The 25,938-nt window shown below is 38.1% G+C and overlaps 1 protein-coding gene and 1 pseudogene across 1 annotated transcript; both read right to left on the bottom strand.

The window, feature by feature from the left end:
• Positions 1-10,325: 10,325 nt before the first annotated feature.
• On the bottom strand, positions 10,326-13,567 carry LOC122144287 (annotated as a pseudogene).
• A 5,455-nt stretch (positions 13,568-19,022) lies between these two features.
• On the bottom strand, positions 19,023-23,746 carry LOC109081919 (fibroblast growth factor 3). The gene is made up of 3 exons (XM_019096877.2): positions 22,754-23,746; positions 21,511-21,614; positions 19,023-21,108 (listed from the first exon to the last, which is right to left on the bottom strand). The coding sequence occupies exons 1-3, from the start codon at positions 23,028-23,030 to the stop codon at positions 20,719-20,721; spliced, it is 771 nt and encodes a 256-aa protein (XP_018952422.1). The 5' UTR covers positions 23,031-23,746; the 3' UTR covers positions 19,023-20,718.
• Between the last annotated feature and the right edge of the window lie 2,192 nt (positions 23,747-25,938).

The following is a 25,938-nucleotide window of genomic DNA, read 5'->3' on the forward strand; positions in this document are numbered from 1 at the left end:
ATATATATAAAATATATATATATATATATATATATATATATATATATATATATATATATATATATATATATATATATATTTATGTATATATATATATACATATATATCTTATGCCATGTAGTGTGTCAGTAGGAAATATCAATTCATTGACTTATTTCTTTTGCCATTAATTGTAATAGTCCAGTGAATTTTTTCTATGCACAAGAAGTCTGACAGCAGCCAGTGCATACAGGAATGAATCTATACCATCATCAGTCTGTCTGGAATGACATGAAGAAACAGAACAAACTGAGCATTGCAGACTTAATCCAGAAAAAACTGTAGCAATGTCTCAAAGATGCTTGAAGACAGTAAAGCATCTTGGAGGGGCTTCTGATTGTTTTTTTGATATAAGAAGTTCTATTTAAAGCAAATATAAAAAGCCCTTTCCACACCAAAGAAGTGTAATGAATAAACCTCAGGCTGAAGGAAAAGTAAATTCAATGTCTGTACAGTAGAGGGGAGAAGAAGGTTCAACACTCTTCAGCAATGTCAAAAAAAAAAAAAATTAAAATTAAAAAAACAATGAAACTACAATTGTTAATTTATCTAAAGTCTATTTTTTGCTTATTAATATGGTTGAACTGATCATATGAGCAATAGCAGCAAAGACTTTGGATTAAAACTAGGCCGGATTAGATACTATGCAGGTTTGCGTCATATTCTGAGTTTTAGATTTCACTGTTTTAATTCATGTTAATGAATACTTAATCTTTTTTTTTTTTTTTTTGTGAGTGGGATGAATTAATGCACGTTCACATTTAGGGGTATAGAACTACAGAACTACATGTTCACACACAGAGCACTCTACACTTCTGATTTCTCCCAATATATGGGGATGAGACTTCGTCAGTCAATAAATGGAAAACAAAGTAACTGGCATTACTTTTTTGAAAAAAAAAAGTAACTGAGATTTTTTTTCTTATAAATTAAAAAAGTAATGAGTTACTTTACTAGTTGCTTGAAAAAAAGTAATCTTGATTACTTAACTCGCATATATATATAATTAGCTAACTGTTATACCTTTCATTTATATAATGGTTTCAGAGCAAAGGTAAAGAAAGAAAGAGTTTCAACTCACCAGCAAACGTTGACAGAAATGCACGCTCCCTCGAGGCATCAGTTCAAACAGCAGCTCAGCCCAATCAGCTTCTTCATGTTGCGCTTCCTCATTTTCAATTTGCCCTTGACAACAGACTCAAATAAGCTTAGTTAAGTTGATTCAACTTAAAAACACTCAATAGATTGAGGAAACTCATGTAAATTGTACACCTAACTCAAGAAAATTCAGTACTACATTACATTTTTTATTTTATATTTTTAGTGTGCTTAATTTGGGCTAAAACTATTTCAGGGGATAACAGTTTAGGAACAACTTGAGGTTGAGTAAATGTCAAGTCACCTTTATTTATATAGTGCTTTTAACAATACAGATTGTGTAAAAGAAATTTACAGTATTAAATAGGAAAATAGTGTGTCAATAATGCAAAAATGACTATAGTAAACACTAAATTTTCAGTTAAAGGCAGTTCATCATTGAATTCAGTGATGTCATCATCCAGCTCAGTTTATTTTAAATAGTATGAAGTCGACGATATCACTGAATGTTAAGATGTCCCCAACTAAGCAGAAGCCAGAGGAAGCATACAGTAGCAAGGAACCAAAACTCCATCGGGTGACAGAATGGAGAAAAAAACCTTAGGAGAAACCACAGGCTCAGTCGTGGGGGCCCAGTTCTCCTCTTGCCAGACAAAACCAGCAGTTCAATTCCAGGCTGCAGCAAAGTCACACTGTGCAAAGGACTCATCTGGTTCCTGTGGTCTTGTCCCGATGGCCATCTAGGAGGCAAGGTCTTCACTGGGGATCTGTCTCTGGGGCACATCTAGTTGTCCTGGTCTCCGCTGACATTCAGGGCTGTCAAGGTCATCTCCACCATCTGATCTGGATACAGACTCGATCTGGTGGCTGTGGTGACCTGAAAATAAGAATGAAACAGGTTGTCCTAATTAATGCAGCCTAAAAAATCCTTTAATGGGTTTGAATATTAGAAATGTGTTAGTGTGTTATATGTAAGCCAGGTTAAAAGAGATGGGACTTTAATTTAGATATAAACTGACAGAGTGTGTCTGTCTCCTGAACAATGTTAGGCAGGATATTCCAGGTTTTTTGGAGCTAAATAGGAAAAGAATCTGCCTGGCTGCAGTGATTTTGACCATTTATGTATTATCAAATTGCCCGAGTTGGAGCTGCAGAGGAGTGGATGGTAATGCATGGAACTGTTTCAAATGCTGAGGTGCTAACAACCAGGGCTTAAAAATGTACTACGCACGATATTAAAATTATATGATGTTTAATAGGGAGCCAGTGCCGTGTTGACACAACCGGGCTCATAGGTTAGTTCCTGGTCTAGTAAGAATCTAGCTGCTGCCTTTTGGACCAGAGGGAGGTTGTATATGAAGCATGGCAGAACAACCACCAATATAAGCATTCGAATAAAATTAACCTCTGAGGGTCATGAACGCCTGACATTCAACGTGGTCTGCATTTGACATTGAGAGCATAGGTCATATTTCGATCTATTTTGAGATGTAAAAATGCAGTCTTACAAATGCTAAAATGTGGCTTTCAAAAGGCAGGATGGCTATCAAATAGCCACACCCGGTTCCTAATGATGCACAAAGAAACTGACAGAGCAGCCATCGTGTCTTAGACAGTGTTTTCTAGGTTATTACATGCAGAGGTTTTAGGTCCGATAATTAACCCCTCGGTTTTTTTTTCAGATTTTAGCAGTAAGAAATTACTCATCATCCAGCTATGCATTCTGCAGTCTGTGTTTTTTTAAATGGTATGTTTCGCCGGGCTGCAAAGTTATATAGGCGCTGACTGTCCTCAGCATAACATTGAAAGCTAACACCGTGTTTTCCTGGTGATATTTTTCCCAAGGGTAACATGTAAAGTGTGAAGAGTAACGGCCCTAGTACTGTAGCCTTGAGTACTCCATACTGCACTTGTGATCGATATGATACCTCTTCAATTCACTGCTACGAATTGATGATGGTCAGATAAGTATGATGTTGAAGTGCTTATTGCACTTCCACCTAATGCTACAAAGTTTTCTAGCTCTATGCCAAAAGAATGTTGTGGTCAATAGTTCGAATGCAGTGCTAAGATCCAATAGCACTATTAGAGAGAGACAACCACAATCAGATGATAAGAGCAGGTCATTTGTAACTATAATTAGAGCAGTCTCAGTACTATGATACGATCTAAATCCTGACTAGAAATCCTCACAGATACCATTTTTTCATACAAGAAGGAATATAATTGTGAGATACTACCCTTTTCTAGTATCTTGGACAGAAAAGGGGATTCAAGATCGGTCTGTAACTACTAGTTCTTGGGTCAGTTGTGGTTTTTTGCTGAGAGGGCTTAATAACAACCATACCCCAGTTTGAAGGTTTTGGGGACATATCCTAATGACCAAGACAAATTAATAATAGTCAGAAGAGGAATCTCCTGACTTCTGGAAGCACCTCTTTTAGTAGCTTAGATGGAATAGGGTCTTACCTACATGTTGTTGGGTTTGATAAATTTAACAAGTTCATACAGTTTTCCTCTCCTATAGTAGAGAATGAGTGGAATTGTTCCTCAGGGGATCTATAGTGCACTGTACTGAGGCGATACCTGTGAGCTGACGGATGCATGGTTACAATTTTATGTCTCGTAGGATCAAGCTTGGAAGTAAAGGAGTTCATAAACATATGGACAGTCTTTTAATTTTTGTGTGAACTATCCCTTTAATTCAAGTATTATTTTTCTATTTCTTTGTAATATAAGGAAATGTACTAGCCATTTCTGAGAAAAAGGGTTTCTACCCATTTCAAGTGTGGTATTTTGTGGAAAAAACTCTCTGGATGAACTGTAATTGAATCATGACACCATTATTAATAAGGGCTATATATTATAACAAAATATATATAATAGTATATATATATATCCCTTTTAAATCCATGTATTGTTGATTTGCAACCTCCTGAAACTAATATGCTGCCTGTCAAAGCAACAAATTATGTAACATTACGCTTTCTGACTCTCTGACAAAACATATCCCACAAAATTCTTGAAGAAGAAACGGACCATCCCACACCCAAAGCAACCCCACTTAGATCAATGAAGAACCTTTCTTTCTGAGCTTTCATATAAAGCCTGTATTAGTCCCAGACAGGATGCGACTTGATATCAAGTTCAAGTTCCCTTGGGGAAAGGTGAGAATATGGAGGTTTATGGAGTTTCCAGGGCTTCCCCCTCAGTGCTAGAAGATGCAGAATAGAAAGGTGACTGGCAGGTTCCCTCTCCCCCCCTCGACATTCTGGCCAAGCCGGCCCCATGATACAGGGTAAGAGTCGGAGTCATTTCCCCTCTGCTAAAGCCCCAGCATACACCTCTAAATACATGGTGGAAGTGCAAGGGGGTTAGGATGTTGTTCGCAGCTGTTTGAAGTGCCCTTGTCTTTATGGGCAAAACATCTGGAGTATCCCAAACAGACAACTTACAGCTGGCCCTACAAAGAGCGGGCACAAGGCACAAACACTCTATCTAAATACAACTCTCAGGCAGACTGCCTCAGGCATCTGAGTCCTCTGTACTCTCCCTCAAAAGTGCAGCAACATGCAAAAACAAACCGCAAGTGCTGATATTTCATGTGCAGAAAAAATGCACTGATAAACGATTACAACATTTGTTTATGTTTATAATTATAAATTTCAATGGAAAAGATATCTGTTTTATCTTTTATTAAGTACTGTATCCCTGTGGGTTCTCTTTTGAAAAGCTTCTGTTTTGGTATGTTTGATAGCAGGTGTGTGTTGGTATAACAGTGATTGTGGAGTCTACGGATTTCACTGTCAGTGGAGGTCAGAGCAGATGCATTCATGTGGTTGCTCTGTGGCTCCAACCAGGTGTGGGAATTTGAATTCATCTGATTGGCTTCATTACGTATTTGCTTCTCCTAGCCATCCTCCAGCTGCTTGTTTCGCTGTAGCCTTTTTGTATGTGCTGTTTATGCATTCGGCAGATGCCTTTATCAGAAGTGCCTTTACAGTGCAATAAAAGTTTCATGATTTCATCATTTTATCTATATACCATTGAAAAGTTTGAGGTCAGTAAGTTTTTTTCTAAATTTTTATTCAGCAAGGGTGCATTAAATTGTTTAAAAGCGTCAGTAAATACATTTATAATATGTGACCCTGGACCACAAATCCAGTCATAAGTCGCATGGGTATATTTGTAACAATAGCCAACAATACACTGTATGGGCCAAAAATATTGATTTTTCTTTTATGCCAAAAATTATTGGATATTAAGTAAATATCATGTTCCTTGAATATACGCTTTTGTAAAATTTCCTACCGTAAATATATCAAATGTACTTTTTTATTAGTAAAATGCATTGCTAAGAACTTAGTTTAGACAACTTTAAGAGGCAATCATCAGATGCCATCTCGGCCAAATCTTGTCCTATCCTCGCAACGCCAGACACATATAATGTTACTGACAGTTTATGTTTTATATAAATGCTGTTTTTTTAACTTTCGATTTTATCAAATAATCCTATGAAAATGTGTTACGAGTAAAAATTCAAATCAAAAATAAAAATAAGTAAGTGAATGAGTGAAATGCAAAAAAAAACAGTAAGGGGAAAATTCAAAATGTATTTCTTCTATCTATCTATCTATCTATCTATCTGTCTATCTGTCTATCTATCTATCTATCTATCTATTCGATTGAACTTTCTATTCGTCAAAAAAACCCTGAAAAAAAAGTATGTCGGTTTACACAAAAATATAAAGAGGCACAACTGTTTTCAGCATTGATAAGTAAGAAATGTTTCTTGAGCACCAAATCATCATGTTAAAAAAATGATTTTCTGAATGATCATGTCAGGTAACTGGTTGCTGAAAATTCAGGAATAAAATTACATTATTAAATAGAAAAATGTTATTTCAAATTGTAATAATATTTCACAATGTTACTTTTTACTAAATATATAATCATAAGCTAAGATCTTATGTTCAAATACACTGAACATAAGAAACTTTCAAAAACCATCTTACCAGCCCCAAACTTTTGAATGGGAGTGTATTTGTCTGTGATTGACTGTATTGTTAGACATGTATTGCCTGAGGTCATGTAATGTGTTATTTGTAACATAAGTGGTTTTGACTTGCCCTTGATGAGCTCTACATGTGTCACAGCCTCTCTGTTCTTACAGAAGGACGGGCCATACGCATGACCACAGACAATGCCAAAGCAGCCAAAGTGTCTCGTTCCACCTTCCTCCTCTGCTTCCTTCTCCTCCCTTCAGCTTACAGCCGCCACCTGGCTGCCAGAGCATCAGCAAGTGAATTACTCACAATATACTTTCTGTTAGCGAACACATTCTTGTGAGCTGTTAGGCCACTGGCCCGTCTTGTGAAGTCTTTGTGCTCTTGAGAACTTGAAAGGCCTGTTATGATATGAAGACAGTTTTTTGGGCCAAACAACTGAATGGAGAAGAAGCAGTTGAAAGGTGGATGGATGTTTATTTGGTTGACAGACAATGAAACTGACGCAGATAGGCGGCAAAGAGAAACTATTTTTAGGAGGGCCTTTACAGCCCTCATACATGGGCAGACTAAGTTTATTGGAGCAAAAAAGTTGTCATTCTTCTGGGCAATGATAGGGCTCCATTTAGCCCCAGCTCATGGCCAGGAATACATGTGTATAAAGTGACCACACCTGTCTCACTTCGCCTGTCCTGCTTTAAAGTGATAGGTTTATTTGAATATACTGAATGCAGAGTGTGTATTGTAAAGTAATGATCAATGGAATGACGTCAAATTTATTCAAAAGTACTTTACACATGCAATTTATACTTGCCATGTTCCTTAATATACCTCTGCGATTATGAGCATGGTTTTTCATTTCTGAATTAATTAAACTAAATCAATTTTGGTGTTTTGAAGAGATATAAAGTTGAAAAAATTAACTGTTCTTACAATCATAATTATATATAAGTTTCATTAAGTAAGGGTTTTTGTCCACAAAAATAAAGTTATGTAGTGCAGCCAACATTCAGAAAAATGTATGATAAAATATAAGATAATCTGACTTTTTTATGACAAGTCAGTTAATTCAGGTATAAAAGTCATGTGGTTCCACTTCCCAAATACGTTTGATATTTAGAACTTAATAATTCATTTATATTTCTGAAAAATAAGTTTTACCCTGAAAAATATTTTGTTTGTTTTTTTAAAATAATCATAAACAAATAGTGTATGCACATTTATTCAAGTAGGTGTCAAGGAAAAAAGTTATGTTAAACTTTTTTACTTGATGGTTACACCACATGACATTTTTTAAGTTATTAAATTTAAACATGTTATAAATGTTTTGTTTTTTTTTTAACTATAAGAAACCAACCTGAATTCCTACTTGAATTTTGGAATGCATTTTAATTTTAATTTTTCTCTGTTGTTTTTGTTGTTGTTGTTGTTTTGTTGTTGTTGTTTGTTTTGTTTGATTTATTTGTGGATAATAAACTTTTTTTTGCCATCCTCACCAGTTGAACGTGCATGTAAGTATCTTTTTTCAGCTGCTCAAACTAAAAATAAAGTAAAAAAATAAACAAACAAATAAATAAAATAAGTGTGATAGATAAAAGACAACTAAATGAATGTTTGGGTGGATGCGGATTGACCTTTGTCATTCATGTTCCTTTTGTTATCCTACACGTACGTGCCATACAGCATGGAAATGCATAACTCTCTTTGCATAAAATGTCAGTTTGTGGATTGTTACTAAAGAAAGACAATAGCATTGGCAGTTGATCTAGAGTAAAGCCAATCCGTGGCCTCACAAAGGCCAGTCTGACATATCTGCTCATTAGTCAGCACACAGAAAAAGGAAGGGCCCACACCACTTTAAACGGGGTCCCCCTTTCATGGAACTGCATGCCTGGAAGGGCTGCAGTGGAGTCCTCCTCTGAACCTTTGGAACCGTTCACAGAAGTTGAAAGAGAGGTTTCCACTCCCATGGCTTTGTGGATGGCAAAACCAACAAATCTGTAACTGGGCCTTGGCAAGTTAAATAACAGCAGTAGAGTGTCTTGGGCAGTGCTGTCCTTGTAGAAATATCAGGCACAGCACTCCAGGCGGGTCCGCATAGTCTAGTGACACAAGTCTGTGAGCGTATTTTAGCTTCACCAGGGAAAGGCCCCTTTCTATAGTTATGCTGGGAGATATTCTTGTTTTACGTGTTTTGTTCCATCACAGGCTGTCGGTTTCATTGAACCTTTATGTGCTTTCGCGGGAAGAATTAAAAACACTCAGACCAGTATGATTTACATATTGTGCTTTTCCCATTTAAGTTAGGGTATCATCATGTGCACAGCACATACATCACAATTTTAACAAGACCTGTATAAAACTACAGACAATATTTGGTAAAACAGGATTCAGAGCGCACTACTACAGGGACTCGGACGTCAGTCCATTTACTAGAGCTCTGCCATGGATGCAAACACAACTGTATGGGAACTGACAGAGAAATGGTTTATAGTTATTATAATACACCAACATATAGCCTGTTCATAAACACAGTTAAAAAACATTTGTTGCATTGAAAGACGAGGATGTTCTGTTTTCACTAATCTCAGGCTACTAGGTCAAGCTGTTGATATTGCATTTTGTGGGTTAAACAAAATCAAGACCAATGCTTTGTGTCAGTTCTACATTGTAATTAGGTCAGCGGGGACAATTTGCCTTCAGTGGCCATTCGGTCTATTGTAAACAACATCCCACACTGATGCAAATCATGTCCATTTGGAAAGAGGTTTGGCACAGCTGTGTAAAAAGAGAAACACAGACAACCCTCCACCTCCAGCATTAGCTAAGGTAGCTCAGAGTCATCAAGTGAAACTAATTGATGTGCACATCCAGGCAGGGCTTGGTAAAGAAACAAATGGCAATTTGGACACATAACGGCTGAAATACCACGGCTTTGAGATTACACTAAATAAAACCATGTGAATGTGTTCATGCTTTTGAGGCCAAAATTGTCCCTTAATGCTTTCTTTAAAGCTTTCTTGAAGCCCATCCATTTTCACTTTAGTTTACACTCAGGAACAAAAGTTTCTTTCAATTAAGTGTACCTGCAGGCCATTTGATGAAAATAAGGAATGCTTTTTTAAAGAAAATCTCTCGAATATGTGTTTTTATAGGTTCAAGATGGAAAGCTTGTTTATCCCTGCATGAATGCATCATTTCTTAATATTTCTTTTACTAACATCATTTACCATGTTTAAAGCAGCTTCTCAGTTTTGCACCATATTGCATTTACAAAATATATCAAGAAAAATATAGGGTTACTGGTTGAGCATATAGTATAGTCTAACAGCTGTCTGCAAATATTTCCAACATGATTATCCTTTCTAAAAGTAAATCACAGGGTTAAAGATAGCTCAAACGTGACAAGGCGCAACTAGGATGCAATGGCCGCCAGAACTTCACAGAGTAGCGGTAGCCTCAGAAGAGCAACTTAGAACTAAAGCATTCTATGTCAGCTGATTTTCAAAAGTAGGAAAATTATCAGTTGGAAACTGCATGAGGTAGAAAACGACAAAAAAAGCGGGCAATACGCCTTCTCGTAACTTACTGTGGAAGTTGTTTTTAACTTAACTCTTCATTCACTTACACACAACACTGTCATTTCTTTGTTTTCCGTGTTACCACCATAGAAAAATACTGATCTTTAACATGACTGATTTCCCCCCAGAAACCCAAAGACTGACTTGAACTTGGCTCTGTACAGTATGTCTCTTTAAAGGGGCTCAGGGTACAGTATCTGCACTGCAATGCCTTTGAATTTTTAAATTCATGTATGCATGTTAAAGAAGCTACTTCTCTCTGTCCAGAGCCTTAGAAATGTGACAAAGATTGACTGCGGATAAGTTCAAAGTTCAACCCCCCGGCAGAGCTAAAAACAGATTTGAAGGGGTAGAACTTCAGTAAGCTAGAGTAAGCCGATACTGCTTCAGTTAGATCCGAGCTCCGCACAAAGGAGCTCAGACATTGGACAATTGCTCCAGTGCTAATACTATGGGGGTTGATACACCTTAACGATAGGAGGCTTGACCTAAGACTTACATATTCTTTCCAACGAAGGACAAATGGAGCTTAGTCAGCGTAGACGCCATATTTAATTTTTCGTTATGAAAACGGGGCTGCGACCGATAGTGTTTTCTCTCAGTGTTGATCCTTCAGCAGACGCAATATTGAAATGCGTCTTTCCAAAACCTTCCCAATGACTGTACACCATTTGTTCTGAAAATTAGAAACCTTGTTTTCATTCGCGAGAAAATAAATATGGCGTCTACACTGACTACCTCTGCGAAACAGTTGCTTTAGAACAACACAAACAGTGCAACAAAAAAAAAGTACATTGTAGGAATTTCACTTGTATATGAACACGTGGGTAGCAGCAATGAGGATAAATAAACAAATAACAAATAAATTAATTGTTGTCTTCCACCTCGGAAAGAGGACGTTGTGATGAATATAAAATCAACAGATATAAATAGTCTAATATTTACATACATGACACGATACACTTAACCTCACATGTAGCCTAACTTCTGTAGAAAGTGCATCGACGTTCCTCCACCTTGCGCCCCTCCAAACGAGCTCAAATTCTAGGCAAGAAATGTGTCACCGTCATGGATGTAGATACTCGATTTCCTTTTGTTTGTTTGCCAGTCTTACTTAGTCCGATGTACATCCCGGGATGTGCCTGCGATTCGTACGCATTGTAATTATTTGCAAGGAGCTTTTCTCTGAACTTGCATTCATCTGTGAATGCATCTACAATAAAAAAAAGAACATAGAAATTATTATTTTTATTGACATTTCATTAGACCGTCTCATGAGTCATAACATCGGCTATATCATCGGCATTTTGATTAAAGAATCGCGCGACGTTCTTTTTACAGCGAGGAATTTTATGGAGCAAACAGAACAAACTCTTTATCATATTTCAGAATCTACAGCAAAGAGACAGCTTTGTCTTCATGGTTGTTTTTGCAAGGGACAACCAAAGTTATTAGATCCATGGCTTGGCCTGACTGGTTTAAAATTACACCTATCATCAAATTACGCGATTTCTGGGTCTCAAAGAAACGTGTAGGTGTTTTGGGGGTCTTGGTCAGTGAAGAAATCGGAGAGTGAAGCCAGTATGGGTTTGGGTGGTCCTCTTTGGCCAGTTCATCTTTACTCTGACTGGGAAGGACAGTAGGTGCATGTGTTGGCTGGCAATGCTAAGAATGGAATGCGTAGTCCGAATGATCTACTTGCGCTACCGTTCCTGGGTTTGTCCGTACCACAATGAAAAAACACCACTAGTCACTGGAAGCACGCCACAACTGAGGTTCAACAATGTAACGCTGTCGGAGACTGTGGGACGGGAGGGGGAGGTCGGTGGTGAGGGCCGTGAGGGGATACACCTCAAGTACAGGGTGATATGTCATCGAGCTCTGATAAGAACATTCACGGGCGGAAACAAGTTGTAAATCATTTCATACTCACAGATCCGAAAAGCTTCCCTTTGCTGTTCATGGCCACGAATAGCCCGCTCCGGACGCCAAACAGTGTCACAACTCCCCTCTCCACCGGAGATATCTCAAGAAGACCTGAAACACACAACAAAGAAAATAAATGACCTTGTTTGGCTTATATCTTTAGCCCTGTCTGGCAACTCCCAACCATGACTGCCTTTCTAAAAAATTGTACGTGTTTACGTGTTGAAGTTGCCAGAGCATCCTTTTTTGAAGGAAATGACACTTTCCGCCTCTTCAAATTTCCCCAAACGTAACATCGCATCTATTCTTTCTCAGTAAAACCACTAAGATGTATCTTTAAATTAGCCTACTTCTGCTTTATTTTAAACCACGTCTTTCCCCAAAAATTTGATTGACACGTGTCAGAAAAAGAACATTTTTATTATCAGATCCTTGCCCACTTAAGATGGAAAACTTAGTAATAAACTTTGTAACAATGTTTCTCATTTAACGATAAAAATAACTACTGTTTGTTTAGACTGTGATGAATGTTGACAAAACATAACCAGTACTTCTTGAGTTTGTTTTTAGAAACATATGAAATGCGTCAACACAGATGTTTAGAACGACTGTTATATATTGCATTTGACTTGAACTGACATTAGGTTGAAATTCTTAAAGATATGGTCTCAGGAATGTTTTGTTTTAGCTTAATGTCAAAAAAGACATTTTAAATTCCAAAACAAAATATCTGTAGTCATTTAGAAAGCCATCTGTACTAGTGTGTAATAGACTGAACATTCTCTAAAGAAGCATACAGCAAATCAAGAACCTATACAGCCAAAATGGTTCTTCGTGGTAAGAACGTCTGAACCAAAGAAACACTGAAAAACCTTTATTTTTTAAAAGAGTGAAGGGTTAATCTACTGTAAAGGATTAGATTATCTCGCTCCTAACTTTAGGCTTGGGGTTTTGGGCACGGTTCCCGTCCTGCTCTGGTTACAGAGACCTGTTTGCGTGCGTAATGCAGGATGCCAGATGCTGGTGCACTACCATGCACACCTGACTTGATTCGGGGAAATGTAAATGGAAGCGCTACAACAAGCTTTGTTGATGTTATCAAACATGGCATGATGTTGAATTCGTGTAACTTAACGTTTTATTGCAATTATTTTTTACTGAATAACAGTTATTTGTGTTCATAAAGGGCTGTGTGCGTGTTTTTGTTTGTTTATTTGTTTGTTCGTTTTACTTTTCTTAATTCTGTAAGCCAATTCTTTTTCGTAATTCAATTTCAATTGGGTGATAGTTTCAAATCCAACAGCTGATCCAGCATGCATAAGTACAAATAACAGATGAAAACTTACTGTAACGGTTTTTCGTTGTGCACGCCGGTAATTCTACCGTCCGGTAATACTTGGAGATGAAACCCAATGCCAACATTGCAGTAGAGACGTCGCAGTCTTTTAATACCCGTGAGATAATCACTGTCCCGGCTGATTCTCTTTTTTTCCCCAGGGATTCTGGCTAGAGAACGCGAGTAGAGGGTCTCCCAGCGTCGCTCCACGGGTCCGTCCTGCCCACCGGGCAGCGGAGCGCAGCGCACTGAGCTTGTCATAAGTCCTAAGACCAGTATTGGTAATAGGGCTGAATGGACACTCATCCTTCTGAGCTGTACGTAAGCGTTTGAAAGAGTTGAAGACACCAAACTACCGTCTTTCTCTGTATTTGTGTCGCAGCCAAAAAGACGCACAAAAGGGCTTACTCACGGACAGAGCTACGGTCAACCCTAGTGAGCGGCATGAAGTCGCGCTCAGTGGGTTTCCTCTCAAGACACTACACTTCAGACTGGTGTTCAAGCTGTTTTGTTTTCGCACAAAAGTTGGAAAATGTTGACCGTCAATTCTTGTCTCGCTCAGCCATGCTACTTTTCCCTTGCCGACGATATTTATATCTGCAGCGCGAAATTACATCACACACTACCTAGCGCATGACGGAGCAGCCTTCTGCGCCACTATGAGCACACTGATGCCTTATAATGTGCGCACGTCCATGCCGTGGGCAGTGAGACTACAGCGCGCGTGTGTGCGCGCGTGCGAGTGAGAGAGGCAAACGTCACAACCGATCCCTAACAATAAAACAACATTCGTTAACTTTGACAGTGCAATGCCGTTGTCTATGGGAATAATGTCTTTCAACGCAACTCATTCTTAGAAGCTGTTAATAGTCTTCTCGCGTGTGTTATTGCTTTGATGCGCCTATAATAATATTTTTTTTTTCTTAACTACGTTGAATAATATAAGAGTGTGTTATAAAGTGACAAATGATGGTAGCCTACTACTTCTTTGCTGAATGTATGCAGCGATAATGATCGGTTGCTATGGTTACCCGCGTTCTGCAACTATATCTCTTTTAGCAAAGATCTATTTGGCGGCAGGTGGAAAGTGCCATAGATTTTGGTCGTTACTGAAAAGTATTTTTAAATTAAAATCGTTCATATGAAATACATGGGATTAAGTTTTAGTGTCGGCTTTGCAAAAACCTCTCAACAATTCGCTTTATATGTAGTTGAGTCTTTGCATAGGCTTCCTTTATAATCGGACAGAAATAAAATAATTTATGTATGGGAGGATGTATCGGAAATCGCAACGTTAACAGACCGCAGTGTCATGGAGACCGTTCTATAACTGAACAATAACAGGAAAAAAACAAATGTCGAATTCGAACGAATTGCAAATACAAATTCAAGAAAAAGCGGCCCTGTTCCACGAAAGAACAATACTGTGGAAAAAGAAAAATAAGGAAATGGGTATGCGTAATGACATAAATTATTATGAAAATGACACACAGACGTTGATGTGCAAAACATAATTTCTGAAGTCTGTAAAGGAGCTTTTTCACATCCCTCTGACAGCGTAAAGACCGCTAGATAATTCAGCCTGTCAATGCTGTAGCTGACCTCTTACGAGGGTCTAGTTGTGAATGTTGTGCGTCAGAGCATTGTGGGGGAGAACGTGTAAACCGCTGGACGCATCACACTGTGAGTCAAGCTTTCTCCGCGGCCCCGGGTAATGCGCGCTCCCTGCTGCTAGTGTAGAGGATGCGACGTAAAACGGAAAGACCATGGGGGATGGTCAAAACACTTATCAACATAAAAGTAAGACACCTACTTGAAACCTCAAAAGATTGTAATTGTTGTTACTATTGATAGAGGCTTTTTCGTAAGGATACGTGAAAATAATACCGCCCAGAATGAACACCTCTTTAATGCACCGACTGCTGCTGCTCGGGCTGAATGAAAACTCGAGGGTGTACGCCTATTTACTATATTGGAGCAAATTACGCAGAGGGTTTAATTACACATCCGTTTATAGGACAAGGACTCTTTTATGTTCTGTTGTTTACAAACAAACAAGTTCCTCTTCAAGGACAGTTCACGATACAGTGGCGTACAAAAGTATTTGGATACTTTTACAATACTTGGTATAAGTGAATATGTTCGCGTTACGTAAAATAGCAAAACAAAACAAAAAAGTTACATTTCAAATAATTAAATCCCCTTTGCAGAACTTCGTTCGAAATATTTAACTCTAAAATAATTTATTTGAAGATGTTTTGTTATTTAGCTTTGAGTGTGTCCAAAAATGTCTAAATGCATTTTAGGGGCTCTGTAGGTCTATTTATAATTTTTACTTAATTTTTAACTATTTTATTTTCGTTTATTTATTTTTACCCATTTTGACTTTGATGCACATTATTTATGCATAACATTAACAATATTAGGAACAAACTATAATGAAAGAAAAAAAAAAAAAATGTACACCCAAATGTATTTGAATTTGAGGAAGTGGTAAAATGTCCGAAACTTCATTAATTAAACAAGGTAATCCTGTTGATTTAAAAGTATATGGGCCGATATCTAGGGTTGATTTGTTTATACAAATCATCGTGGCAAACAAACAAAAAGTTCCCTCACCATAACTCTTGCTTGCCCCGCCTTTGTTTCGCATGACAACGTTTCCTTCAGACAGAGCACTCTCATCTCTTTACTTCAAAAAGGAGAGTTGAATGCCTTCTAGACACGGAGCCTGTTACCCAAATTGCTTAACCTGTATCTAGGCGATCCCACCCATCCCAGCTCTGACGGCTCACTAAATGTTGCTTGCTGATGGGGGTCTTCTGCACACAGGAATGGGTCGGTTCATTTGATCTAAGCATGTGTGGCTGGTTTTATATACATGTTGGCGGCACAGACACTGATCAAAAAGACTTGTTTTTTGACCCATTTGGATACCCAAATCGAAAAGGCGTGTGATGCTTTATAGCCATTGCTGAATTATAATGATAAAAACTCAAACGGTCTTTACAAGAGGTTACATTTAGACCCACACACCATGCACGCTTTCATAATTTAGTCTGCTGCTGACCGATAATGAACGCTTTATATAAATTAAAGTCATTGTGTTATTTTTTAAACCGAGTGCTTGCCGTTGATGTAGAACTAGCAACAAACAAATGCTACACATTTTAACTAGTCTAGTCTCTTACAGCTGTAGCCCTATCAACTTTCTGAATACAAGCAGCGCAATGAAGTGAATTTAATAATAACAAGGCGCTCAGCCGCTCTCCATGGTGCTGCAGTCGCGCTCAACCGCCTCAGATCCGCCTTTCAAATGTGTGTGGAAATGAAACGATTTTGTTCATTCACACGGTTTAAAAAGTTTGGGTTTAAAACAAAGAGATCGTTTTCAGATTTTTTTTTTATTTTTATTTTTTGAATAATAGTGGCGTGAATATGTAATGACGGGCCGTGAGAAACCGACTTGTGCTGTTTGATGTATATGTGAGATGAATTTGTTGCAGTGCTCTAGGATTTGATAAATCAGGCGCAATTATTTTAACTGTGAGTTCTCACAGTAATACAGTGATATTATTACAGTGTGCTGGATTTACTGAACAAGTGTTTAGAGGGCCTGTAACTCCTCTAATATCTCTTCAAATGTTAATCACTTCTACCGCTCTTTAATTGCAGCACACCGTCAAACTGAGAAGTGACAACCCGCCCTTCAAATTCTAGATTTATTGTGAAGACAACACTATAGCAAACCTTTGATAACGTTCAGTGATTACACAGAAACTGGACAGAAGTCAGTGCTTCCCTCTATAGGACACTTTTGGAAACACAGTGACAGAAGAACTTGCCAACTTAAACTGCTGAGAAGTTGGAGTGCATTAACCTTCCTGACATCTTGTTAGTGTGACTAATTCAAATAGGATTTATCTTGCCCAGACAATTAGGGCTAGGCTGCTGTAAAGTTTACAAATAGCTTTATTGAATATAGACAGAACAGTTTGCTTTGTGTTAGTGGAATTTATTTTCACTGCTTTTAAAGCCTGCACTTATATCTTAAACATTACTTTGCTCAGAGCATTATCTTTGCTTCATATGTAACATATTATAACGGTAGTATTTGTAGTAATATTCCAGAAGAGTACCCTAGTCTAAAATATGAAGCATTTTACAGCTTAACAATCAGTCGATTCTGTGTCATTTTATCTAATAACCTAACAGCATTAATAAATGTATCACTTAAAAAGCTGCAAGCAATATGGTGTGATGTTAGTGCAGAGGTCAGTAACTCTACAAGAGCCACAAAGATGGCCAGTAGGAGGCCTGTCTGTACGAACAAAGACCCCTCAGGCTCCGCTGGGTCAATACTTGAGGAATTCCTGACGATACCAATTAGATGGGCACGAGGAGCAGCCCTTTGAGGCCCTCGGGCCGGAGAAGAATGAGTCTGAATCGCAGTGATTTTAATTGGAGCGGTTTTCACTATAGTGCTCGGCTTTAAGTAATTTCTGAAAAAGCACTCGTGGGGTAATTTCATTATCAATAGATTTAAAAACATTACTTTCATTTTGGGAATAATAATTATTTATTTGTTCATTCATTCATTCCCTTTTTTTAGCACTTGTACACTTTCTGTTCTCACTCGAAATTACACGTGAGGTGTAATCTCAACATGACCCGACAGCCCGATTTTATGGCCATAGGGGTTTTTGTTTTTTTGGCAACAGGGTTAATGAGCGCTTATGTGCCCTCGACATGGCGGCAGACGCGTCATTGTTGAAGGCAGGTCATCAGAAGTCGCTCGATCGGGACGCTGAACCTTAACCCCCGGGTCTCTGTTTACTTGTTATATGCCACTGAACTAATAGGGGCGTCGTGTGCCTGATTAGGTAGTTAGAGCTTCGACCAAAGAGCATGAAAAACTTTGCACACAGGTTCAGCGAATATTGTTGGACAGAATGAGTAATTCCAGTGGATTCAAACATTTTTGTAACCCTTTTTTTTATCGTAAGGTCTTCTGATACTCAGATTTATATTTAAATAAGCAAACAATTTTCACATTGTTATTAATTTATTTTCCTGTATTCTTGAGTTGGCTATAACCAGTGATCAGTGATGCATAAATAAAAAGTGCAATAGTGCGTCTTTTTTTAATGTAAAACAATGTCAAATGTTGTTAATGGAAGGTTTGATTTCAGACTTTTTTTGTGATATCACACTTCACACAACTGTTTTTGGATCCAAATGCATACCTTTATTTATAGAAGAATAGATCGTAAATCTGAATCATGTTACCCATAATTTTGAGAGCAAACCACTTATTTGTATTAAGTATCGAAAAGCTGTTGCTGTCATTATTTTCATTGGCCAGAGGGAAGAAAGCACTCCTCGGTTTCTGATTAATAGGCTATGGTGATTATAGAATGTAATATTTGACGTCGCGGAAAGCTTTGATCTCGCCTCCCATGTATTTATGTGTGTATGAAAGGATAAGTGAAAAATAAGCTATCAGGATGGCAAGACAAAGGTTCTTTCAAACAGTTTCATTTATCTAGAGTCCGGCATTCCTGTTAAGTAATATTAGAGTTTGGCATTCATAACCAACTATACAACGCGTTACTCTTTCTAAGACATATTTTTTCATCGGGGATTGTCTTGTTTAGAAAATTGCCTCGTCGTTTAGAAAAAGGAAGAATGTCTCAGGCGACACGGCTTCCCAGCTTCCCCCAGAGATATGCCATTGTGACCGCCAGGAAGCTCTCGAAGCTGCGAAGTATAGAATAACACTTCTTTTTTTCTCCTATAGATTTCAAAAGCACAGATCTCTGTTCTTGCAAGTAGCCGCTCTTCATGCAAAACACAGGTTGTTACGGTAAGGACGGTTTAAAATAATAAGAATTGTATTTTATATGAGCATAAGTGACAGTGTTTTGCTTTTCTCCTATCGATTTTCTTCTTCTTCTTCTTCTTCTTCTTCTTCTTCTTCTTCTTCTTCTTCTTCTTCTTCTTCTTCTTCTTCTTCTTCTTCTAGATGATGTCACTTGAGGCAGTTAAGGAGAAAGGGGGGATGGTCCCAAGAGAGAGTCCCTTTTAGCTGAACCGCTGTGAGACTTCAATACCTATGCGATCACTATCACAGTTGCGGTGAATATATCTACAGGCATTGCCATTAATTTAACTGTCAAAGTTCTAATTAAGCTTCACATTATATGTATTATAAAGGCTATTCTAGAAACATAGAATGCATGTAAGGTGGGAACGAAATAAAAGATCATTGATCATTCACTCTAGTCTTTTGTCCAAAATGCCACTGTATCATGTATGCCTAGCAATAAAACAAAAAATGTATATTTTCATGTAATTTATTGGTGACATTCCTCCAGATGTTTAGCTTTCAGTGTCAAACAATGCCGTTTTAATGCATTACTCAGCTTACAGTGTTCAATACATTTGACATTTATCAAAACCATGCTTCAGAGCTGATGTCATTACATATATTTAGACTCAAATTTGTATTAAAAAATAGGAAGCTGAAGAGTCTACTCTTACGGGATTGTTCAGTTGTCCAAAGATAACAGTGTTATTCTAACAATGCAACTATTAATCTCTTCTGAAGAAAATCTTTGATATTTGGAAATGTAGAAACTATGTCATCAATAACTTAAAAACATATAAACAAAATAAATATGTATTACATTAGTAATATACAAAGTACTCCTGATTGCAGTTTAAGAACAGTAGCCTATCACATGTAAGTTAAAAAGCATCTGTTTATGTGTATGGATCTTTGTTTTCTACTATATACTTCAATAAGGAAAAAGTGCTTGTCTGTACACCACCTATAAAAGCCGTAGTCCAATACATAACACATCACTGGCATTGTCAAGCACTTGTACAACATCCTAATTCATGATTACAAACATTTACTCTATGTTATCTTGGTCACATAAAAAAGTAAATGACTGTACAGCTATGTACAATAATTACACATCCCTGGTGAAAAAAAGTACAGTTCCATACTTAAAGTGCCCTATTTTTGCACACTAAAAATTGTGTACTTTCTTTGTTAATTTTTCTTTATTACTCTTAAGAATCTTAAGAACGTCTAAGTGCACTCAACTGTGCTTTTTTGAGACACCATGAAACTAAAATGTGCTTAAAATGTATTTAGGTACAACTTGAAGCCATCTTTCATACAAAAGTGGGTTCAAGTGTACTACAAGTGGTAACTAAATACAGTTTTTAATACAGAGACAGTATGTTAAAAGCACATTTTAGTTCATATTCATGGTGTCTCAAAATAGCAAAGTTGAGTACACTTAGAAGATTATCTTAAGAAGTACTAAAGAATCATTTTTAGTATATTTAGTACAAAATTAGTGCGTGAAAATAGAGCACTTTAAGTACATTACAGAAGTGTACTTTTTTTTCACCTGGGTTAGCAGAAAAGACTTCAAAAAGTGTGAACGTGAAAAAACAATGCAAAAGACAAAACTTTCAGTAGTGTTAAATTTGGTCACATGAACCTATTTAAACTGTCTTTGTGTTTCAGATGCAAAAACAAAGCAAAAGGATGTTTCCATTCATTCTCGGACCTTCATGCCACATAATTTCCCAAAAGCTTTTTTTTTTTTTCCTCGACATCATCCTTTCTTGAGAAAATTGTTCTATGTGACTCCTTTGGTCTGTTGGACTCTCAGTGGCATTGGATCTCTTCTCCATCTGTGTCAAGAGAGTGTTAAATGTCAGCCTTTCTGCTGTGGCCCTTGGAGCCCCTGTGTCGTCGTCTTCTGCGTTCTGCCCGACCCACAGAGGCTCTGTGAGAGCCGGCCTGGTGCCGCTGGCTCTCTCTGAGCTTGCGCACCATCTCATGGTCCTTGTTGCCCAGAACACGGGGCAGGAAGAGGGAAGCTTTGTCCGTGCTCCGTGTCTTAAAGCCCCTCCTGGGCCGGCCCTTCCCGTTGATGGACACGTACCACTGCCTCTTAGAACTGGCACGCCGCTTGCCGCCCCCTGCCCCGGACCCTGTTGGTGGTGGCTGGGTGGTAGCATGGTGCCTTGATGCATAGGTGTTGTAACCTAGCTCATGAATGCGCTCCAGAAACTCACACTCTCGGTTGAAGACTTCCTGGAAGGGTTAAAAAAAATTGCATTACTTAATTTGACATTCAGAACTGGACCTGGAACAAGATGGACTGACAAAAACTTTAGATTTTTCTTTAAAAAAGTCTCCGTTTTGTAGAAAAGCCAACATGTAAACATCTCAAACACTCACAGTAACCTGGCAAAAGTAAGAACCTCATATGTGGTTTTCACTCTCTGCTGACCAGAAATTTCAGTGACAAGGTCCCCAGTGAGGGAAACAAAACTCAGTAATCAAATTCTCAGTAATCTAGCAGCATGTGGGCATGCTCGTTCCGCATGAAAAACACCACCATGTGGCGATAGCCTCAAATAGCCCTTCTTGTTATCTGATCCCACAGCTAGCGAATTTCAGCTACTTGATTTTTCGACGTGACATAACACTTACTGAAGCATACAGACGTCCTTTCTCATTCATAGCCAGGTATCTTCCAGAAAACAGGCCTTTTATCGCCACAACACCGACATCCACAGCTGTGATCTCGAGTATACCTAGAAAAAGAGCGGAGCAGTTATTGCGCATGCTAGAAACAGCTTTTCAAATAGCATAGAAATGTGTAGAAATCGATACAAGGTCAATCGAGGTCGTTCATCAGTTTTCACAAACCTGTCGTGGTTTAGCTAATGTTTGAGAAAGCGTAATTTATTCAGTTAACGATTAGTTGTATTATTAATTAATGATTATAGAAGTGTTATTATAGGCTACTATACATTAAATAGTGACGTTTATTTACTGTTATATTAATTAATATAAAACTAATTTATATAAATAAAAATAATTGGTTTATGTCTTAACTTATTTAGGCTAAACCGCTTGCTTTGAACGTACAATCTCACCCAGGTTTAATATTAAATCATTTGGAATAGGAATGTGTGTTGTTCAGTCGGATTAATTTTAAATATTGTGGTATATGCAGTTTTAAATGTTATTTTATTTCTGCATAAGTTTTTCGTTGATTAAGTCACAGTCTACACAACATACGCTGTCAGGCTCGATATACAGACACTGAAAGCCTCTTAAAGAGGATGTTTATTCGTCCTTTTTTTCCACTGATTAATGGCTCTCCTCATGCTCCTGTTTTGAATAATCATTATTTTACGTTGGATAAACACAGCCGTTGTCTAAGTCATTATGTTAAACTGTCTGTTGAATCCTGTTTTCGTATGGTAATTTTCCATGGGCACTCGGATTTAACTAATTGGAAAACTAAGACAGATAAACGAATGCTGTAATTTAATGAACGGCGATTTAAGATTGCAGTGTAGGCTACGAAATTTGACAGGGAAATGTATCTTGTCACAAAATAATCCAATACAGTTTTTTCTGAATCGTTGCTTTATTTTCAAGACCTAATTTTTAGTACGCAAAAGTGCGCTCAACGGTAGGCTACTTAATCTTAATTTTACTGCGATAAGAACGCTGATTTAAGTGTTTTATATTCGTCAACTTAACATGAGCCATGCAGTGCGAATTATTGTTCGATGGTAATTATTTAATGCGCAAGGCGCCTCTCGAATACTGTCAGCGCACAATGTTTTCCAATGTAGGATTTGCACAATTACGCAAATCTCATACCGCACAGAAATTGACATTCACAAATATGAACGGCGAGAACGGTTTAGCTACTCACTGAAAGGGTTGTTTTCATCAAGAGATCCGTCTATTTTCCCGTTCGGGTGAATTTGCAAGTGATATTTTGTGGCGCAGTAAAGTTTCCTGCGTCTTGGAGCTCCTCCGAGGTGCTCGTAAACCCCGCCGCGTCCACCAGCATCTCGCCGCTGCCTTGGGTCACACGCCTGGCCCCTGGCACAAGGCGCCCTTGGGGTCCTCGTTAGCCTCGGAGCCAGAGATTCCTGTAAACTCGAATCCAAGGAGCTCAGTAACAACAAGACCAGAATTATAACCATTGTGGCATGGCGGGATGTCGGCAAAATCTCGCTGGAATAGAAAGAGCTGGCACACGGGGTCCCATCAAAGTATCATTAATCAGTGATCCAGTCAACTGAATATTAAAATCAAAACGTGCTGTATCCTTCTGTCCCCTCTTCAAAATGTCGCGGTCATCTGTTAGAGCCGGCTTGGTGGCAACAGCATGGGTTCGCCTCTTTGGTGCTCATGGGTTCCACTCTGCTCTCCAAGCAGACTGTATCTGACCGAGGAGGAGAAAACAGCCAGTCGGTTTCACAGGGAGCCTATCGTGAGATTTCGCTGATCGACAGTGTGCACAGAAATAAAAGAGCCCTCCTGCAACAATAGCCCGAACCCCGACCAATTGATACAAAGGAAAAGGGGAGGCAAGGTATCAGTCTTGTGTGAACCAAGAGGTTGCAGCGTGGATAAAATTACACAGCACTACACACGGTGGCTTACAGCGGAAAACCGCATCACAAAGAGAGAGACATCCAAGGGGAGAGTTTGCTTCTTTTGAAAGATCCGAAAATTATATTGAAGCATGAACACTGGCCTGCATGGGAGAGCCGCTATTGATTCTCTTTTCATGCCTGTTGGCACTTTCCGACAGTGATGTTAACATTCATAGACATACGCACGTGGCTTTCAATGATCCACATTTATGTATGGAGTGTTTCTGACTCATAATATAAAAGAGTGACTGACAACACAAAATAGTCTGGACAATCACCTAGAAAAAAAAAATCACTTGCAACGGTTAAAATTCATGATGAGACATGGGTTATGTATTTATACATATATATATAAAAAATATATCGTTTTTTTACGCGGTTCCTTTGCTTATTAGGAGCACTGTAATTAACATCGATTTTATTATAATAATTACAAACCAAATCATGATTCAGGCGCGTCCAACCCCCATTACATTTAATGCGATATTACACTGATGCGGAAAGCTTTCAGTAGACCGCACATTATTATTCCGAAGTAGCTACGTTTCAATCATTCATTCTAAATATTTCATAAGCTATGAAGCACAGGTTGTGAGAGTAAGCTAGTTAGGATGATGCTCGGAATAAACCGATCAAGACATGTTTCTCATTAATTGAATTCACAAAAAAAAAACATGCAGCTACATTCCCCTGTCATTTGAGAAGAAGAAATCCAAAAATGCCGTTTCCCGAAGTTCCTATCTTGATATCTTGATTTTGAAGAGAGAGAGAGAAGAAAATGAGGTTACATAGCCTATTCCATTCCCTCTCTAGCATATTTCACGACCATTTATATTTGTCTTAATCTAGCAGGCCATACTAAAACTGCGGTAGCTGACATGCATCTTCTCTCAGAATCAGACTGGAAGTGCGACTCAAAGCCCTACAGCCACTTACACTCAAGCTCCTGGTGTGTGCTGCTAGTGGGTGGAAGAGCAACACGCAAATGACTTCTGCCTAAATTGCTTCCATCTTGGCCGCATTATGGTTACCATTCTCGTAATTAGCACCATCATCTACAAATCTCCCTGCCCTTTGGCGTAACACCAGCGCATGCTAGAAAACCTCGTGGGAAGGCACCCTTCATTCATCTTCTCTTTCCATACATCAGTTGGCATCCCTGACTGTTTGTCACACTGTTTTAAAACAGGTAGCTGCTCCTAATAACTTATTAGTCGCTGCAGACCCGGTGTGTGTCAGACTAGACGGAGAGTGTATGAGTCTGCTGATGTACATCACGAGCCGCTCTGGTGACCATCTCTGAGAGAGACGCTCTTGATGTGGTTTGATCCTGACAGAGGGTTGCATTTCTGATGTGGTCGGCTGTTTCTTTCTGGAAGTATTTTAATTACGGCCCACAGTCGCCCACAAAGCCCAGCAGTAATAATCAGTATGTGAGAGAGAGAGAGAGAGAGAGAGAGAGAGAGAGGAGGGGGAGTTCACTCAGGATGTTGCCGATTATTTTGAAGCTGAACGGTTAGATCGTACCATGTTTAAAGTCGTTTTCTTTATCACGCCCTCATTTATCACTTTAACTTCTTCGCGACCCTTTGCTTTTTAAATTAAACAAAGGGAAATTGGGGACTGTTGGAAAATTGGATGAGTTTGACCAATTAGAAACGAGCTATCGTGATAGTTTTTATTGGATGTTGTGTGTAAATAAATAGATGTTAATCGATAGAAAGAATAAGTAGTTTTTCTTGTTCAATTTGATTTATAATAACATATAATAGCACAAGCTTATCATCGAAATGTTCAAAAATCTAATATATGGCTAAGCAGAGATACCAGAAAGACTGAGACAAAGTATAGGTAAGAAATGGGTTAAAAAAAAAATTTTTTTTTCTGTATTTTGTTGAGTTAAAATATTCCCTGTATCTGCTATTTTGAATTCAGTTGATTGAAATGAAATGAGGGTGTGTCAAAATAATGGTTTTGAAAAATGACTGTGTTTTCTATTAGCGTTACAGCCCACCCTGGAAGTGCAGTCGGCACTCTTTGTGCTCCACATTCATTTATGGCATAAGTTAAATTTATGGCATGAATTTGTAGCATACAGACATGGGGATATTACATAAACGTTTGAGACCTACATAGCACACAACTACACAAGTCACTGCTAAATAAAATGGATTAGACACCACTCTCCTTCTACACCTTCTGATTATACACATCCTTTCCACTGCAGATTTTTATAAATCATGTGGTAATGTGTTGTAATATTTAACCTGTTTTTATCTGCAAAATGTATATATATACTGACCAGTGTCAATTATGATTGTCCTGAGTTGTTTAAACATTTAAATGGACAAAGCACAGTTTCAAATGGTCAAGCAAGTATTTGCTCTTATCATTTACTGACATTTAATTAATATTTCTTTATTTAATATATAAAATGCAACTAAAGTCATAT

Source organism: Cyprinus carpio, unplaced genomic scaffold, assembly GCF_018340385.1.
Source record: "Cyprinus carpio isolate SPL01 unplaced genomic scaffold, ASM1834038v1 S000006632, whole genome shotgun sequence".
In the NCBI taxonomy this organism is placed as follows: Eukaryota; Metazoa; Chordata; class Actinopteri; order Cypriniformes; family Cyprinidae; genus Cyprinus; species Cyprinus carpio.